A 20,260-nucleotide genomic window follows, 5' to 3' on the forward strand; every position below is an offset into this window, starting at 1 on the left:
CCTAGTCCATCCTCACTGGACAGTCTGTAAAAATAGGGCACTTTTTTTGTCTGGTTCGTAAAAATTTTTTAAGGCGTCTATGATTTTTTTTGAAGCTGAAGAAACTTCTACTGATTATTTTGCCAGTAATTATCATCATTTTACAGTGAATACAGCCGATGTCTATATATCAGAGTTATGGGCTGTAGACATGGATCACTTAGAATCAGAATGATTTACTATGGTTTTCCAATGTGTCTGTAAAAAGTATTGTCTGTCCGTGATTTTATGACAAGCCGTCCAGAAAAAAATAAAAAGTGAAGTAGGCAGCCCTGTGGTTGGGCAGGAGATATATGATTGGGGCCACCAGGGCAGACTTGAGCATACAGTATAAAGGTAGGGGGTACATACGGACCCTCCTGATGTAGCTTGGTGGAATGACTGCACACGCTGACCCTCTGCTCGGTGAGATTTTTGTACCAAGCACGGTTATTATTTCAGACAAACCTTTCCTATATTCATTGTGACAAGTCAGTTCCTATATTTCTGGATTGTCCACTGTGAACCTTATTTTGTGCTTTATCTGTTCATCACTTTTCTTACTCTTCATAAATGAATGACTGACAGCAGAACAGTGCCAGCATTAATGAGTGCAGTTTGATGGTGCGCATTCATTTCCTACATGAATACCTCCGGATTGACCTCTCGTACTTGCTGATACTTCTTCCCCATTCTACGCTTTGTTGTGAGGCTCCTAAGCGGTTTATGATTTGTTTTCACATACATCTTGTATGTCTGGACTCTGCCCAATGATAACCTCATTCATTGCTCGCAGATGTGCCGTCTCTTCACAAACAAGTCACTGTTCGCTGGAAACAAACCTACAGAGACAGTTTTTATAGACGATCAAGTCGTGGATTCAGAAAATCCTTTCATTCCCTATTGACAGTTTTACCCCTTAAAGAGCCCCGGATGCCTCCACGTAATGGAAATACAAGGCAGTGAATAGCCACAGTTACATAACATTTTGTGGTTTACATCTAAATAAGTTTCCAAACTAATTAATCATTTCATTTACAGGGGTTGGCCTTTTTTTGTGCCGCTCTTCAGCTGTCCTGTTCATTTAAAGGGAATCTGTCACCAGATTTTTGCACCCTAATCCGAGAGCAGCATAATGTAGAGACAGAGAACCTGAATCCAGCGATGTGTCACTTACTGGGATGCTTGCTGTAGTTTTGATAAAATCACTGTTTTATCAGCAGGAGATTATCACTAGAGGACTAGTACACCTGCTGCCAGGTAGTCCTCCATATCCATGAGCTCTGTATAGCCCCGCCCCCACCACTGATTGGCAGCGTTTTGCCTATTCTACAGGTCCTTCTCAAAAAATTAGCATATAGTGTTAAATTTCATTATTTACCATAATGTAATGATTACAATTAAACTTTCATATATTATAGATTCATTATCCACCAACTGAAATTTGTCAGGTCTTTTATTGTTTTAATACTGATGATTTTGGCCTACAACTCCTGATAACCCAAAAAACCTGTCTCAATAAATTAGCATATCAAGAAAAGGTCCTCTAAACGACCTATTACCCTAATCTTCTGAATCAACTCTAAACACATGCAAAAGATACCTGAGGCTTTTAAAAACTCCCTGCCTGGTTCATTAATCAAAACCCCCATCATGGGTAAGACTAGCGACCTGACAGATGTCAAGAAGGCCATCATTGACACCCTCAAGCAAGAGGGTAAGACCCAGAAAGAAATTTCTCAACAAATAGGCTGTTCCCAGAGTGCTGTATCAAGGCACCTCAATGGTAAGTCTGTTGGAAGGAAACAATGTGGCAGAAAACGCTGTACAACGAGAAGAGGTGACCGGACCCTGAGGAAGATTGTGGAGAAGGACCGATTCCAGACCTTGGGGAACCTGAGGAAGCAGTGGACTGAGTCTGGTGTGGAAACATCCAGAGCCACCGTGCACAGGCGTGTGCAGGAAATGGGCTACAGGTGCCGCATTCCCCAGGTAAAGCCACTTTTGAACCATAAACAGCGGCAGAAGCGCCTGACCTGGGCTACAGAGAAGCAGCACTGGACTGTTGCTAAGTGGTCCCAAGTACTTTTTTCTGATGAAAGCAAATTTTGCATGTCATTCGGAAATCAAGGTGCCAGAGTCTGGAGGAAGACTGGGGAGAAGGAAATGCCAAAATGCCTGAAGTCCAGTGTCAAGTACCCACAGTCAGTGATGGTGTGGGGTGCCATGTCAGCTGCTGGTGTTGGTCCACTGTGTTTCATCAAGGGCAGGGTCAATGCAGCTAGCTATCAGGAGATTTTGGAGCACTTCATGCTTCCATCGGCTGAAATGCTTTATGGAGATGAAGATTTCATTTTTCAGCACGACCTGGCACCTGCTCACAGTGCCAAAACCACTGGTAAATGGTTTACTGACCATGGTATTACTGTGCTCAATTGGCCTGCCAACTCTCCTGACCTGAACCCCATAGAGAATCTGTGGGATATTGTGAAGAGAAAGTTGAGAGACGCAAGACCCAACACTCTGGATGAGCTTAAGGCCGCTATTGAAGCATCCTGGGCCTCCATAACATCTCAGCAGTGTCACAGGCTGATTGCCTCCATGCCACGCCGCATTGAAGCAGTCATTTCTGCCAAAGGATTCCCGACCAAGTATTGAGTGCATAACTGAACATTATTATTTGATTGTTTTTTTGTTTGTTATTAAAAAACACTTTTATTTGATTGGACGGGTGAAATATGCTAATTTATTGAGACAGGTTTTTTGGGTTATCAGGAGTTGTAGGCCAAAATCATCAGTATTAAAACAATAAAAGACCTGACAAATTTCAGTTGGTGGATAATGAATCTATAATATATGAAAGTTTAATTGTAATCATTACATTATGGTAAATAATGAAATGTAACACTATATGCTAATTTTTTGAGAAGGACCTGTAGTAGAAGAAATCCAGCTCAGCGGTGTAAAACCTTCAACTTTATTGTTGAAATAAAATAAAAAGCAAGTTGAAGATTTTATACCGTTGAGCAGGATTTCTTCTACTACATTCTGATTATAAGTGTGGGGCGGCAGCGACGTTCATTCCGTGCTCTGGAGAGACTAGGCAACTGCGGTTATCTATCTTTTTAACTTTTTGCTTATGCAGTGTACAAAGAAAGCTGTCAATCAATGGTGTAGCCGGGTTATACAGAGCTCAGCATTCAGAGAACTGGTAGATGTATCAAAACTACAGCATCCATCCCCATAAGTGATATATCTCTTGATTCAGGGTCTCTGCTCCTACATTATGCTGCTCTCAGATAAGGTAGCAAAAACCTGTTGACAGATTCATTTAAAGGTATTTTACTGGCTGCGTGGAGCCACCACTAGAGGGAGCTAACTGTATTGAGTATATACAATATAGTCTCCAATGATTTTAGTGAGTTTCTTTTGTAATTTATGTCTATACAGTGGTAAGAAAAGACAAACCAAGCTATGACTGCAAGAAATTGTAGATATGTGAAAAATGTATTAGCTTGTAAGGATCTTATAGAGATGAATACATCATAGCGCCAGCCTGAGTTTATGCTTTAGGCTACTTTCACACACAGCATATTTGCTGCGTATTTTTACGCGCGCGTATTTTGCTGCTGCTTTACCTGCGTTTTTTTACGCAGGCAAAAAACGCAGCTGCTTTCACACACAGCGTTTTTTTGCTGCGTTTTTTGCAGCTGCGTTTTTTTCAGCATTGTGTACTGAAAATAAAGTTTATTTGAAAAAAAAAAAAAGGGGAAAAAAAAAAGAGTCATTGAGGTCATTTCCTGTCTTTATGACTCGGAATACAATACACACTGGAGTTAACATCATGTCGATTCTGCCAGCTGCAATGGCCTTGAGCCAAAGACGCCTCAGCAAGCGGAACAGACATCAGCTGGGGTTTACTAACCCCACTGTCACTAACCCCAGGTTACTAGGGCAGGCGTCAGTCAGACGCCCCCCCTCGTAACCCTGTACGGTAAGGGTATGTTCACACGATCCTGATTTCAATCCTTTTTTTTCAGGACAAAAACCGCAGCTCTTGGCAGAAAACGCAGGTGCGTTTTTGGTGCGTTTTTTGGTGCGTTTTTGATGCGGTTTTTAGTGCGGTTTTTTATGCAGTTTTCTCTGCAGATTGTCTGTGTTTGACACAAATAAAGCTTTAACTGCAGTGGGGGAAAAAAAAAAAGAAATGATGTTATTTCCTTGTCCAACCCTTTTCTTCTTCCATCCTCCATTTTGGGACTAAACACCAAAATGAGTGGACGTGTTTTGAATGACAGCGCTCCGCAGAGTGCTGAGCGTAGGCCAGATCACAGCCCGCGGATCCAGCTCTATCCAGCTATTTAAGTCTACGTTCACATTTGCGGTCTGCGCCGCAGCGTCGGGCGCCGCATGCGTCATGCGCCCCTATATTTAACATGGGGGCGCATGGACATGCGTCGCACTTGCGTTTTGCGCCGCATGTGTCACTGCAGCGCACGCATCCGGGCGCCCGCAGAGGACGCAGCAAGTTGCATTTTTGCTGCGTCCAAAATCAATCAAAAAAAGGACGCATGCGGCGCACAACGCAAATGTGAACATAGCCTAAGTGCCACGTATCAAAGTGCCACGTATCACGTATTTCAGTGCCACGTATTTCAGTGCCACATATTTAAGTGCCACGTATTTAAGTGCCACGTATTTAAGTGCCACGTATTTCTTTGCCACGTATCACGTATTTCAGTGCCACGTATTTCAGTGCCACATATTTCAGTGCCACGTATTTCAGTGCCACGTGCCACGTATTTCAGTGCCACGTATCACGTATTTCAGTGCCACGTGCCACGTATTTCAGTGCCACGTATCACGTATTTCAGTGCCACGTATCAAAGTGCCACGTGCCACATATTTCAGTGCCACATATTTACGTGCCACGTGCCACGTATCAAAGTGCCACGTGCCACGTATCAAAGTGCCACGTGCCACATATTTCAGTGCCACGTATTTAAGTGACACGTGCCACGTATCAAAGTGCCACGTGCCACATATTTCAGTGCCACGTGCCACGTATCAAAGTGCCACGTGCCACGTATCAAAGTGCCACGTGCCACATATTTCAGTGCCACGTATTTAAGTGACACGTGCCACGTATCAAAGTGCCACGTGCCACATATTTCAGTGCCACGTGCCACGTATCAAAGTGCCACGTGCCACATATTTCAGTGCCACGTGCCACGTATCAAAGTGCCACGTGCCACGTATCAAAGTGCCACGTGCCACATATTTCAGTGCCACGTGCCACGTATCAAAGTGCCACGTGCCACATATTTCAGTGCCACGTATCAAAGTGCCACGTGCCACGTATCAAAGTGCCACGTGCCACATATTTCAGTGCCACGTATTTAAGCGACACGTGCCACGTATCAAAGTGCCACGTATCACGTATTTCAGTGCCACGTATTTAAGTGACACGTATCACGTATAAGTGCCACGTGTCACGTATTTAATTGCCACATATTTAAGTGCCACGTATCAAGATTTTCCATGGAGAACAGACACATCCAGAGATATGTCTGCTCTCCACGGCTGCAGCAACACACTGACAGGAGCCATAGTTCCTGTCGGTGTGTCACTGCGCATGCGCGAGCGAGGTTACCGGCGGTCATTGACCCCGGCACTCTCGCTTAACGGCAGTGCTGCGTGGGAAAGTTCAACGCAGCTGTACTGCTGTTAACCGAGACGCCGGAGCCATTGAACTCTGGAACAGTACGCGATACACTGCTAGGAGCTTCGCTCCTGGCAGTGTATCGCCGGAGAGCAGCCGATCGGCGTGGGACACTCGTTTTATGGATTCTGCGGACAGGGAGTATGGATTTGGTTTATTATTTTTGGATTTTTTCCTGGAGGATCGAGGGCTTCGCCTACAAGTGTGCTGTTGGTGAGTATATACTCTGTGTTATGTGTTGTATGTACTGTGTGTCATGTATGTGTATTGTGTGTAGGTGTTTTGTGTAACTTTACAATTGTGCTAAGTCGCCGGACACAGGGACAACTCTCCCATCCTAATACCGGATGGGAGTAGTAGTCCCATACGGCGACTTAGCACAATGGTGGCACTAGCGTCGCATGGGGACACACGCACACACACACACGCACACACACACACACACACACACACACACACACACACAAGGACTCCATGCTGCTTCACTGGGGGGCGGGGGCTTCCCTCTTCCTGTCCGACGTCACGTCCGGTCCTGGGTGTCAACCCCTCCGTACAAAGACGCCGACACCCAGGACAAAGGCGCTGTGTGTGGAAGGTAATATGGGGCCCTAGGGGGATACGCAGACACGCCGCTGCGTAAAGAATTGACATGTCAATTCTTTTTACGCCGGCGTGTTTGCAGACAAAAGCGCCGCGTTTTTTTGCGGTGTGTCTGAACGGCAAAGTGAATTTCTCATTCACTTTGCCGGCAGACGAAAATGACATTGCGCATTTTTGAAAAGCGCCCGCAAAATAGCGCTCAAAAATGCGCTATGTCTGAAAGTAGCCTAAGTTAGACGTGTCCTTTCATTGAAATGAGTGACATCCCTAGAGGTTGAAATCCTCTCCCTCAGAACTAAGTTGCTAGCACCGTCCCTCCTCCATGTGGAATGTGTCCTTTGTAGAGTTTCTTCCAGATGATAAATGACAACTGTCAGGTCCCTGCTACAATTTTTCGTTTTGTACTCTGATATATCCCCAGTTATGACACTGCTTTTTTATGTACCAACAAAAGGAAGTCTAGCACTCAACTTAAGTAAACTTGAACACAAATTTATTTGTAGCACTCGAAACGTTTCAGTCCTTTCTGGACTTTCATCAGTCAACAGAAGAGGAATCCTCTATAGCACTAATGAGGAAGGTGGTAAACACTTAATTATGGTGTGTCAATGGAACATGTTCTTCCAAGTTGTGGAACATAGAACGTAGCATCTATAAGCCAAATGGTGCCGATTAGAGGGAGAAGGGTCCTGCCTTCGGACACGGTATCCACCGCTTGTCTCATACCGTGTCCGAAGGCAGGACCCTTCTCCCTCTAATCGGCACCATTTGGCTTATAGATGCTACGTTCTATGTTCCACAACTTGGAAGAACATGTTCCATTGACACACCATAATTAAGTGTTTACCACCTTCCTCATTAGTGCTATAGAGGATTCCTCTTCTGTTGACTGATGAAAGTCCAGAAAGGACTGAAACGTTTCGAGTGCTACAAATAAATTTGTGTTCAAGTTTACTTAAGTTGAGTGCTAGACTTCCTTTTGTTGATACTTATGGTTTGGGAACCTAGTCTAAGCACCATAGAGTGACTGTGCACACGGTGTTTTCTTATACTGCTTTTTTATGTGTCCTATGATATGTTGTGAATCTTTGTTGCAAGGCCTCGAGTCCCTTCATTTAACTCCACTGTGATTTTTTTCTGTTTGAGCCACCACCTTAGTTTGCTGGGTTTGTGTCTAGTTTTATATGTAGTATATGTAAAAGCGGATCAGTCAGCTTGTATGTCCCACTTGTCACTACTACAGCTCAGTAGGAGCAGTCAAGACGGCACAGAAATGTTGAGCTTCTTTTCTACAAGGAGTGTAGAAGGATATACCCACATATAGTTTGTAGGTGCAGAGTATTCTCCCCTTCTTCTACCCCTCAGGCGTGTAAGTCACTGCCGAGAGGACTCTGCTCGTGAACGCACAGAACTCATAAACTAGGAGTCTGGTTCATCAAGGCTTTAACACCAGTATTCTGGTATAAAAAGCTTTGATCGGTCATATCATTTTGGCGCAACTTGAGGCTGTGCTAAATTTTTGCAACTTTTGGTGTTCTCATGCCGTTTGCGCTCAGCTCCAACAAAGTGGGCGTAGATGAGCAAGGACAGGGGTCTGGCAGCCACCACTCATCGAATTTATGTAGATTGGTGGTGGTCACTATGCCAAAATCCTGACTCTAGAAGGGACCGAAGGAGGATTTGTGGTGAGGTGTACACAAAGGTGTGCGCCTCTTCATGAATCAGGAGCATCGATGAGTGGCGTACACTTCTGTGTGTCTCAGAATAAATCCTACTCCAGTCCCTGCTAGGGTACAATTTGTGGCTTAGCAAACACCACCAATCTACATAAATTTGGAGGTTTTGACAGGCCCCCGTCCCACTCATCTCCCCCCACTTCATGAATCAGGAGTGTCTGACTCCAACTCATCTCCTCATCCAAACTGGTGTGAAGAACGCCGCTCTTGATGAATGTGTTTGCATGCAGTACTCAGAGTGGACAAATGGCACAATGTTTTTTTGTGCTGTTTTAGATACTAGGTTTACAGATCTGTAGATACAGTAATAAAATGCTCTTCTGTATAATACCCACCAGATGGGGAGCAGGACTCCCTCTTGGTTGTTGTCTCCGTGTCCTGCTCCGGCCCCTCAGCATCTACAATAGACATAGCCAGTATTTCAGCATAGCCTATGGCCTTCTGGGTGATACATTGGTATCACACCAATATAAAAGGTAAGTTTAGTGGAACTGTACAAATTCCTGGTGTTACATGCTGTTTTACAAATGAGGCCCAAAGAATAGTGGATAATAAATTAGTAACATTCTCTTATAGTACTTTAGCTTTCCAAGTGTAACATTTGCCTGACGGATGCCTAATCTTTCTTTTTTCCTGTAACAGTATACTGGAAGCGATCTTAAATGGGTCGATGGAGGAAAACCACTTTTTAAAGTATCAACAATAGTTGTATCAACCGTATACACTCAGGTGAGAGCTTCAGATATAGAAGTTATGCCCCCCACCAAAAATATTACATTGTTGTATTTTTTATAAAGCCGCTATAAACTGCAACCACCGATTCATATAAATGGTCAAGTTTTTAAGAAGAGATCCATATTAAATTTTTAAAAATTTTTGTATGAATAAAATGGAATTTTAATATGGATCTCTTCTTAAAACTCGACCCTTTATATGAATCGGTGGTTGCCATTTATATTGGGTTTCTATAGCTTTATGAAGTGCCATTATCATATTGAATGGATATTTGGTGGTTAATTGTTGTATTTTTGTTAATTTTAGGATCCATATCTAAATAACTTTTTCCAGCAATGCCAAAAACGAGAACACGAGCTGTCAAAGCCTCCATCCCTAAACTTTCTGGTGTCTTGTAAGGTACGACTAGACCAAAATTAATTTTATTTTTTCAGTTTTGTTTGCACATGTATAAACCAAGCCGTTCATTTTACTTTGGAGCCATATCTGACATGTCTGAACATCTTGCAGTGAATCTTCAGCATTACCATGGATTGTGGGCCTTTTGTAGCCCTTACATTAATATTCCCTCAAAAAGTTGATGGTGTTTCTGTCCAAAGAAAAATCCTCAAACTCTGGACCCCCAATAACATAATGCTTAAATGCCAACCGTTCCAGATCAGAAATTACCAGTCTGTTAGTTTTCCTCTGCTATTCGTAATATATTCACTAACAGCAATTCCGCTTTGTTAGGGGTCAGTTGTAATACTTTTTATGATTTTCCATTCCCAGAACCTGCTGAACATTGAGAAGATCCACATGGTTATAAGCTTTCTCCCTGTTTTGTTCAATCAACTCTTTCATGTTCTGACCAAGAATAACAATGATGATGATGTGATCACAGTTACTACAAGGTACTATTATTAATGGGTCATGGAGAAGTCATTGTTCATGCTCAGAAGAATGTGGTCCATGTCTTCCAGAAACAGCGCCATATCTGTCTGTGTCTGGTATTGATCAGATCTATTAAAAGATTGGGTCTGTGCAGCAATAAAACACATAACCTGTCCACCACTTTTACCACTCACTGAAAAACATGCAGATGTATAGCATGCAGAATTCTCTGACTATGAGTGAGGGAAATTAATATACCGTATATATATACATATTATGGTGGAATCAAATTGCTATGTATGGAACCTATTGACTTAATAATGGAGTCCTCTAGGTTAGGTCTTCAGTTTTGATGGAAAGTATTATGGCGGCACGCTTATAGGTACTTTAAATGAACACTCTGTTGGCACTGCCATGTGTCTGTATCCTAGGCCTTATGGATAGGTTACAATCCATTGTGATTGTATGTATTCTGTATATTCTTTTGGGTGTACAGATGTCTATCACTCGTGTTATGTGTCTTTTTATGCCTAATGCCCCTGTCATGCTGCTGCAATGCGGGTAGGTGCAGGCTTCCCTATATGGCAGGAGAGAGGAAGCAGGTCGGCACCTAACAGAGCTAACCTGCAGTGCAACAGTGAGGCTACCACAGGTGGCAGCAGAATAGTCAAAACAAACCAGGTCAAATCCTACACTGTAGTGCAGTGCAAAAGAAAAAGCAATTTCGAGGTCAGAGACAAGCCAGGGGGTCAGTAACAGTCAGGAGCAGATAAGCCAAAAGACAAATGACAGAAACAGGTCAGGATTAGAGATGAGCGGTGTTCGAGTTGAACTGTTCGCCAATTTCAAATTCGAGCTGTTTTGGGCGGTGTTCGAGTCGTTCGACGAACCCGAACAATTTGCTTAAAATTCAGCTGTTCGAGTTTCTGTTCGATAACTGTTCGTTCACCAAAAGCCTAGCTTGATTTGCACATTAAAACTGTTTATCATTGTTAATGGACTGTTTCAGTGTACAGTGGGCGGGGGGGGGATAGATCTGTGCTGAAATAACGCCGATCTCCATTTTTTTTTTTTCTTTCCCGCATTTACAGAGGGGCGGTGCAGTCTCTCAGCCTATCAGCAGTGCACACACACACAGCAATGTGCATGTGATGCAGACAAGCAAGGGCATGTGTCATTGGCTGTGTATGTCACATGTCACTCCTTGCCCAATGAGAACCAGCCATTTTCCCTGTCATCACCATTTCCTCACTGCTGCAGCTTAGTGTTAGACGGCACCGCTGCTGCTGTGCGCTATACAGACTAAGTGTTTTTTTGGAGCGAATTGTCAGAGAGATAGGTTTAGGGAGTCGGGAGGAGTCGGGACTAGTTGTAATATCAGCCCTTTCCAGGGTAGGTTACAGCAGTTCATAGCACTGTTTGCCAGGCAGGTCTAAGCCAGTGCTGTGCAAGTGTTAGTCACAGCATTTGGTGTAATCTAGCTCAGCCAATCCTTTTGGGCTAGTAGCATTGTCTGATAGCCATCTGAGTAGCCCGCCTGTGAAACTAGCTACACCGCCTGTGTATCTAAATTTTTACTGCATCTAACCCAGTAAATCGTTTTGGGGTTTTGGGCCTAGGAGCAGTGTCTGCACGTCAGCAGAGTAGCCCGCCTGTGAAACAAACTATACCGCCTGTGTATCTCTATTTTCACTGCATCTAATCCAGTTAATAGCTTAGGGCCTAGGAGCAGTGTCTGCACGTCAGCAGAGTAGCCCGCCTGTGAAACTAACTACACCGCCTGTGTATCTCTATTTTCACTGCATCTAATCCAATTAATAGTATAGGGCCTAGGAGCCGTGTCTGCACGTCAGCAGAGTAGCCCGCCTGTGAAACTAACTACACCGCCTGTGTATCTCTATTTTCACTGCATCTAATCCAGTTAATAGTTTAGGGCCTAGGAGCAGTGTCTGCACGTCAGCAGAGTAGCCCGCCTGTGAAACTAACTATACCGCCTGTGTATCTCAATTTTTACTGCGTCTAATCCAGTTAATAGTTTTTGGCCTAGGAGCAGTGTCTGCACGTCAGCAGAGTAGCCCGCCTGTGAAACAAACTATACCGCCTGTGTATATCAATTTTTACTGCATCTAATCCAGTTAATAGTTTTCGGCCTAGGAGCAGTATCTGCACGTCAGCAGAGTAGCCCGCCTGTGAAACTAACTACACCGCCTGTGTATCTCTATTTTCACTGCATCTAATCCAGTTAATAGCTTAAGGCCTAGGAGCAGTGTCTGCACATCAGCAGAGTAGCCCGCCTGTGAAACTAACTATACCGCCTGTGTATCTCAATTTTTACTGCATCTAATCCAGTTAATAGTTTTGGGCCTATGAGCAGTGTCTGCACGTCAGCAGAGTAGCCCGTCTGTGAATCTAACTACACCGCCTGTGTATCTCTATTTTCACTGCATCTAATCCAGTTAATAGTTTAGGGCCTAGGAGCAGTGTCTGCACGTCAGCAGAGTAGCCCGACTGTGAAACTAACTATACCGCCTGTGTATCTCAATTTTTACTGCATCTAATCCAGTTAATAGTTTTGAGCCTAGGAGCAGTGTCTGCACTGTCCGACGAGCCCTGGTGCAATACCTTATGACGTATAGCCTGGGCCAACGAGCTCAAGTGGTGGGGCAAATCACGCAGCAGGAGTGGTCTCAGATCAAGGACCTATGCACCCTTCTGCACAGTCTTGAAATAGCAACGAAGATGTTTAGTGCTGACGATGCCATTATCAGCATGACCATTCCGGTGATTTACATGCTGGAGCACACCTTACACAGTGTCCGGAGTCAGGTAGTGGAACAAGAGGAGGAGGAGGAGGAGGAACAGGAGGAGTCGTATGCGGAAGGGATCATATCTCCAAGGTCAAGAAGGTTGGCAGCACCAAGGCGGCTGGCATTGGAGGCTGGGGGAGAGGGATTACCGAGGGCGCATGGTAGCAGCCAAACTGTTGAGGAAGGTGCATGAGGCGAGGAAGAAGTGGAGGACGAACTGGCGCTGGGCATGGAAGACTCATCAGATGAGGGAGACCTTGATCAAATTTCTGTTGTGCGAGGTTGGGGGGAGAGGGCAGACGAAGGAAGCATGATTCTCACCTCGCCACCACCAAGACAACAAGGACTTGGTCCTCCTGGATGCGCAAGACACATGAGTGCCTTCTTGCTGCACTACCTGCAACATGACCCTCGGATTGTCAGAATCCGAAGTAATGCCGACTACTGGGTTGCCACACTCTTAGATCCCCGGTACAAAAGCAAATTTGGCAAAATAATTCCTGCCATAGAAAGGGATTTACGCATGCAGGAGTATCAACAGAGACTGTTACAGAATCTAACATCTGCTTTTCCACAAAACACCAATGGTGCACGTAGTCAATCTAACTTGCCAACCGTGGGACTATCGAGTCATCACTCTAACCGTAACAGTAACATCGTATCTGGTGGTAACAGCAATTTTTTCCAATCGTTTCAAGATTTTTTTAGACCATCCTTTGCAAGGCCACAGGAGACAAGAAGTCTAATGCACAGCTAACACCTAGAGAGGCGTTGGCTGTGCGTCAGCCAACGCCTAGAGAGGATGGTACAAGAGTATCTCCACGTTAACATCGATGCCATGACTGTGGAACTGGACCCTTGCTCATTTTGGGCTTCCAATCTTGAAAAATGGCCTGAGCTCGCCACTCACGCCTTGGAGATCTTGTCGTGCCCCGCAGCCAGCGTTCTCTCTGAACGTGTGTTCAGCGCTGCTGGTGGTGTGCTGACAGATAAGCGCACGCGGCTGTCTAGTGACAATGTAGACAGACTAACGTTCATCAAGATGAACAAATCCTGGATCTGCAAGGACTTTTCTACCCCTGTGTCATCTTGGGGAGACTAAAAGCTTGATGATTTTTGAAAATCACCTCACCAACCGTTTTAAAAAACTCTGGCGAAATTGATGCCACTTAAGTGGTGTCTGTGGCCAAATTTTTTGAAAAAATGGAGACTTTTATTTAGTCCCCTTGCTGAGTTTTACATGACGTTGCCATCGTCAATTCCAGGTGGGTGGGGACGTCTGCAGAGTTGTTTACTCATACTATGGCCTGGGATTCAGAGGTCTGCTCCAAAACTTCAGTGTCTGCTAGTCAGCAGAGTAGCCCAGCCACCCACCGCCTGTTTACCTATGTACTATTTTTAACGGCATCTGGCCCAGGAAATCCTTTTGGGCCTAGTAGAATTTAATGCTACTCAGCAGCGTACCCCACCCATGAAGCAAGCTACACCGCCTGTTTACCTAAGTACTATTTTTAACGGCATCTGGCCCAGGAAATCCTTTTGGGCCTAGTAGAATTTGGTGCTACTCAGCAGCGTACTTCACCCATGAAGCAAGCTACACCGCCTGTTTACCATGTGTTTGTATGTGTTTGTGTTTGCCTACCATTGTATCAGGACTCTGAACATTTTTTACCTTTTGTGCATTACTGCCCTTTTTCAAGATGGCGTCTTTGGTCTCATGTGCACTGTGTCTCCTGCTATAAAACTCCACCCCAGCCTTCAGTCTGTGCTAGAGTATTCTGCCTTGCATCCAGCTCCTGACCTCTGATTACTCCCTGGCTATACACCTGCTCCTGTGAAGCTGTGTGGTGATCCTGCTACTCTGCTCTGAGTTCCTGCTGCATACACAAGTTTCCAGTAATCCTCCTTCATCTGCTGTTCGTGTTTACTTCCATCTGCATTTGCTGGTCATGTAAGCTGTTGCTGCTTTGCAATAACCTGAGACTATTAACCAGGCCTCCCTGGTTGTGCTAAGATATGATTTGAACTGCCTAATAAGCATATCTATCTGTGCCTAGACTAAGACAAGGATTTATTCGTGTCAAGTATCCTCAAGAATAACTGTGCTTCATAGACTTTCTGCTTCATTGCATTTTCCTCTGAAGTTTCCTATAGACTGCTAAGCTGCATTTATTATTTGCACCAAGTGTTGTGGATTTGAGTTTCTCTCTGCACCTGTTTGAATCACCGTGTGATAATATAGACTTTACCACTTATAAAACTGTGTCCTGTAGTTGTCTTGTTCCACGCAAAGAGTCTCCTGAGTTATCCCCTATAATTATTACACATTGGTTTCAATGGAGTTCGACGAACAGTTCGTCGAACACCTCCCTGTTCGATGAACCGAACCTGAACACTAGGGAGGTGACTCATCTCTATTCAGGATACAAGCCAAGTCAAACCGGGGAGTCAGCACACTAACGGGAAACATGGAGTCAAGATGGGAACGGGGGAAAACAGAGACACGGGTTCAGACAGCAAACACAGCAGGAGAAATCGGAGCAATCAGAATCAGATTACAGCAGCACTAGGCAGAAACTATAACTGACATGATCTGCAGGACACAGCGGGGATAAATAGCAAACCTGAGACCAGACTGAGGCTGAGAAAAGTAAACCCCTGACATGGTCAGACCGGGAAAAGAGAAGACAGGAATCAAAACCCAGTCTGGATCATGACAGCCCCATCCCTTTTTAGACCTGAAAAGACCAGATGCAAGGACAGTACAATGATGTCACAGTACAGTGTAGGCACAATGCAGAGATAATACAGTGATATCACAGAACAGTGTAGGCACAATGCAGAGACAATGCAATGATGTCACAGTACAGTGTAGGCACAATGCAGAGACAATACAATGATGTCACAGTACAGTGTAGGCACAATGCAGAGACAATGCAGTGATATCACAGAACAGTGTAGGCACAATGCCGAGACAATGCAATGATGTCACAGTACAGTGTAGGCACAATGCAGAGACAATACAATGATGTCACAGTACAGTGTAGGCACAATGCAGAGACAATACAATGATGTCACAGTACAGTGTAGGCACAATGCAGAGACAATACAATGATGTCACAGTACAGTGTAGGCACAATGCAGAGACAATACAATGATGTCACAGTACAGTGTAGGCACAATGCAGAGACAATGCAATGATGTCACAGTACAGTGTAGGCACAATGCAGAAACAATCCAGTAATGTCACAGAACAGTGTAGGCACAATGCCGAAACAATGCAATGATGTCACAGTACAGTGTAGGCACAATGCAGAGACAATACAATGATGTCACAGTACAGTGTAGGCACAATGCAGAGACAATACAATGATGTCACAGTACAGTGTAGGCACAATGCAGAGACAATGCAATGATGTCACAGTACAGTGTAGGCACAATGCAGAGACAATACAGTGATGTCACAGTACAGTGTAGGCACAATGCAGAGACAATACAGTGATGTCACAGTACAGTGTAGGCACAATGCAGAGACAATGCAATGATGTCACAGTACAGTGTAGGCACAATGCAGAGACAATACAGTGATGTCACAGTACAGTGTAGGCACAATGCAGAGACAATACAATGATGTCACAGTACAGTGTAGGCACAATGCAGAGACAATACAATGATGTCACAGTACAGTGTAGGCACAATGCAGAGACAATACAGTGATGTCACAGTACAGTGTAGGCACAATGCAGAGACAATGCAATGATGTCACAGTACAGTGTAGGCACAATGCAGAGACAATATAATGATGTCACAGTACAGTGTAGGCACAATGCAGAGACAATATAATGATGTCACAGTACAGTGTAGGCACAATGCAGAGACAATGCAATGATGTCACAGTACAGTGTAGGCACAATGCAGAGACAATACAGTGATATCACAGTACAGTGTAGGCACAATGCAGAGACAATGCAATGATGTCACAGTACAGTGTAGGCACAATGCAGAGACAATACAGTGATATCACAGAACAGTGTAGGCACAATGCAGAGACAATGCAATGATGTCACAGTACAGTGTTTGCACAGTGCAGAGACAATACAATGATGTCACAGTACAGTGTAGGCACAATGCAGAGACAATACAGTGATGTCACAGTACAGTGTAGGCACAATGCAGAGACAATGCAATGATGTCACAGTACAGTGTAGGCACAATGCAGAGACAATGCAATGATGTCACAGTACAGTGTAGGCACAATGCAGAGACAATACAATGATGTCACAGTACAGTGTAGGCACAATGCAGAGACAATACAGTGATATCACAGAACAGTGTAGGCACAATGCAGAGACAATACAATGATGTCACAGTACAGTGTAGGCACAATGCAGAGACAATACAGTGATGATTACGTTGAAAGCACAGTACAGTGTATGCACAGTGCAGAGACAATGATGTCACAGTACACTGTACAGTGCAGAGAAAATACAGTGATGATTACAGTTAAAGCACAGTACAGTCTACGGCACAATGCAGAGACAATGCAAGATGTCACAGTACAGTGAAGGCACAGGACAGAGACAATACAGTGATGTCACAGTGCAGTGAAGGCACTGTGCTGAGACAATACAGTGTAGGCACAGTACAGAGACAATACAGTCATTTCACAGTATAGTGAAGTAACAGTGCAGAGACAATACAGTGATGTCACAGTGCAGAGAAGGCACAATACAGAGACAATGCAAGATATCACAGTACAGTGTAGGCACAGGACAGAGACAATACAGTGATGTCACAGTTCAGTGAAGGCACAGTGCTGAGACAATACAATGATGTCACAGTACAGAAATGAGCAGCCATATCTCTGTACAGAGATTATACAAAAAGTGATGTCACAGCACCATGGGCTCATTTGCCTTTTGTTGCCCCCATTGTTTTTTGTTGTTTTTTTACTCAGAAATATGCATGGGTATGTTTGTTAATTTTAGCCTATGCATAGCGCTTGCACAGTTTTTCGTGTGGCTGGACAACCTCTTTAAACAAGTTTTGATTACCTATCCTTAGTGAGGGTCCAACACATGGCATCCCTATCATCACCTGTTTTCAGGCCCGGTCAGATGTAATAGTATGATGTCTCCACAGTACCCCCACACACCGTATGATGTCCTCATTACATTCCCGACAGTATGATGTCCTCACAGTGCCCACCACACACAGTATTATGTCATCACAAACCCCCCTCACTTAGTGAGATGTCAACATCAATACATTCCCCCACACACAGTATGATGTCTCCACAGTACCCACACACCGTATGATGTCCTTATCATTACATTCTTGATAGTATGATGTACTCACAGTGCCCACTACACACAGTATGATGCCCCAATTTTGATTTGTTATTTAAAAGTATTTAGAAATGTTTTTTTTCATGACATTTCCTTTAGTTTAGTTTTTTTTTCCTTGAAAATCCCCTTTAATTTCAGTTATAACACAGTATGCTCCTCAGCCAGTATGTTGTCTTTTAAATCTGTTTTGGGGGATTTGGAGTTTTGTATCACACAGTATTTTAGACTTAAAAATATCACCATGATAAAAGGTAGAAATTCACTTAACTTCTTTTTTATTAACCAGCCTATCACCCTTTTAAATTAAATAAAGAAGAAACACATTTGTACCAGAGAGTTAAAAATCTCCGAAGACTTGAAATCCATTAACAGTAATGCACATCTCTGTGCCAGGGTTTATCTGAAGGCTTTCAGCCGCTTATGGAAATTTGTATTGAAGATGATAAGAAATAGACACTTCTGCTGCCTCGCATCCTGTAGATCTATTCATCATTATAATTGCATTTTTGTACATTTCCAATCGTGTCAGTTCTTGTTTTTGTTTTTACTGTAGGGTCCTAACCGACATTGTAGCTAAATGTCATGAAGAGCAGCTGGAGCACTATGTCCATTCCTATGTGAAGGTAAGAGTCCTGGAAAGAAATTACCCTTCATTTTTCCCCTCATGTAAAACATTTGCACATTTGAGAAGGACACACGTAACTGGAATCTCTGTTAAACAGTATTTTTCACCATGTAATGGATTTACTTTCAGCATAACTATTAGGCCATGTTCAGTATTTGGTCAGTATTTTACCTCAGTATTTGTAAGCCATAACCAGGGGAGGAAGAATCAGAGGAAAGGGATAATAGAAACACGTCACCACTTCTGCATTTATCACCCAGTCCTGGTTTTGGCTTACAAATACTGAGGTAAAATACTGACCAAATACTGAACGGGTAATATAACAGCCTTCATGTATTAACTATATAATTCATTTTTTTCTAAATTTTTCACCTTAGTATGTGTTTAAAGCACAATCATATGGAGTCCAGACAGTCCATGAAGAACTTGCCAAAGGGGTGACAAGCCTTCTAAAATGCAATGAGCTTAATACAATTAAGTTTGTACTAAGGGTAAGTTCTGTAATTCTAAAATATGTACGGTATTTGAAAATAATAGAGTTGTGTACAGGAGAATAAAGAGTAATCATAGTATAATGGAAAGCTGTCAAACGTTCTGAAGTTCTTTGGGTGAATTTATTATTCCTCCAACACCAGTTTTCTTCTGAATAAAACTCACTCCCCTGCATGGCTGTTACAGCATGATCTTTACATCTAGCCTTAGGGCGGCATGGCCGGTCTCTGCAGGAATTTATCCCTGCTGTGTCCTGCAGAGATCTGGCTCCCCAGCCTATCCCATGCAAGTAGGTTCTATTTAAGGCAGCTCCTCCCACCATTCCTCACCCGAATGTTGGTTCCTATTCCGTTTGTTTCTGTGCATGCCATCACGTGTTCTGATTTTTGTTTCCGACTCAGCTAGTTACCGGTCTTGTCTGACCTCTCGGTTCATGACCCTGGCTATTCATAGTGATTATGCTGCCTGACCTGACCTTGGTCCGTTTGACCACACTTTGTCTTTGCCCTCCTGTACCGAGCCTTTGACCCTCTGGTCAGCTGTTGCAAATTCAGGGACTGCCCTGGTGTGGTACCTGGTGACTACCTGCGGCCAAGCCTATTCTCACCACTAGAGGCTCTAGTGAACAGGGCTGTGGAGTTGGAGCCCATTTTGATGGAGTCGGTGTCAGGGAAATTGAGGAGTCTGAGTCGGAGGTTTGGTTTACCGACTCCACAGCCCAAGCGGGGCTGTGGAGTCAGAGCCTATTTTAGTGGAGTCGGAGTCAGTGTCAAGAAATGTCGGAGATTACGTCTTACGGCTTACCGTTACCGACTGCACAGCCCTGCTAGTGAACACTAGATAGTCGCTTATTCAAGCCACTCCATGGTAAACCCGGCCCGTGGCGCCATGGGACGACACCCACCAGCGTTACATTAGGCTGCAGTAAAGTAGCAGTCAAATTTTCAATGCTCCCATCCAGAGATTACAGACCTGGCTGCTGGATTGGGTCCTGTGAATCATTGTAATGCCACAACTAGTGATGAGCGAGTGTACTCGTTGCTCGGGTTTTCCCGAGCACGCTCGGGTGACCTCCAAGTATTTATGACTGCTCTGAGATTTAGTTTTCATCGCCTCAGCTGAATGATTTACAGCTACTAGCCAGGCTGAGTACATGTGGGGGTTGCCTGGTTGCTAGGGAATCCCCACATGTAATCAAGCTGTCTAGTAGCTGTAAATCATTCAGCTGCCGCGATGAAAACTAAATCTCCGAGCAGTCATAAATACTCGGAGACCACCCGAGCGTGCTTGGGAAAACCCGAGCA

General features: G+C 44.1%; 1 protein-coding gene across 6 annotated transcripts in view; it reads left to right on the top strand.

Moving 5' to 3' along the window:
• Nucleotides 1–20,260, top strand: part of DOCK10 (dedicator of cytokinesis 10) — a 500,094-nt gene that overhangs the window by 349,464 nt on the left and 130,370 nt on the right. For all 6 annotated transcript variants that reach the window (XM_077290787.1, XM_077290784.1, XM_077290788.1 and 3 more), the window contains exons 22-26: nt 8,719–8,805; nt 9,118–9,210; nt 9,583–9,704; nt 18,393–18,462; nt 18,842–18,955. In XM_077290787.1, the coding sequence (XP_077146902.1) occupies nt 8,719–8,805; nt 9,118–9,210; nt 9,583–9,704; nt 18,393–18,462; nt 18,842–18,955 (486 nt within the window). The remainder of the gene's footprint in view (nt 1–8,718; nt 8,806–9,117; nt 9,211–9,582; nt 9,705–18,392; nt 18,463–18,841; nt 18,956–20,260) is intronic.

The sequence above is a fragment of the Ranitomeya variabilis genome, chromosome 2, assembly GCF_051348905.1.
Source record: "Ranitomeya variabilis isolate aRanVar5 chromosome 2, aRanVar5.hap1, whole genome shotgun sequence".
NCBI classification, from domain to species: Eukaryota; Metazoa; Chordata; class Amphibia; order Anura; family Dendrobatidae; genus Ranitomeya; species Ranitomeya variabilis.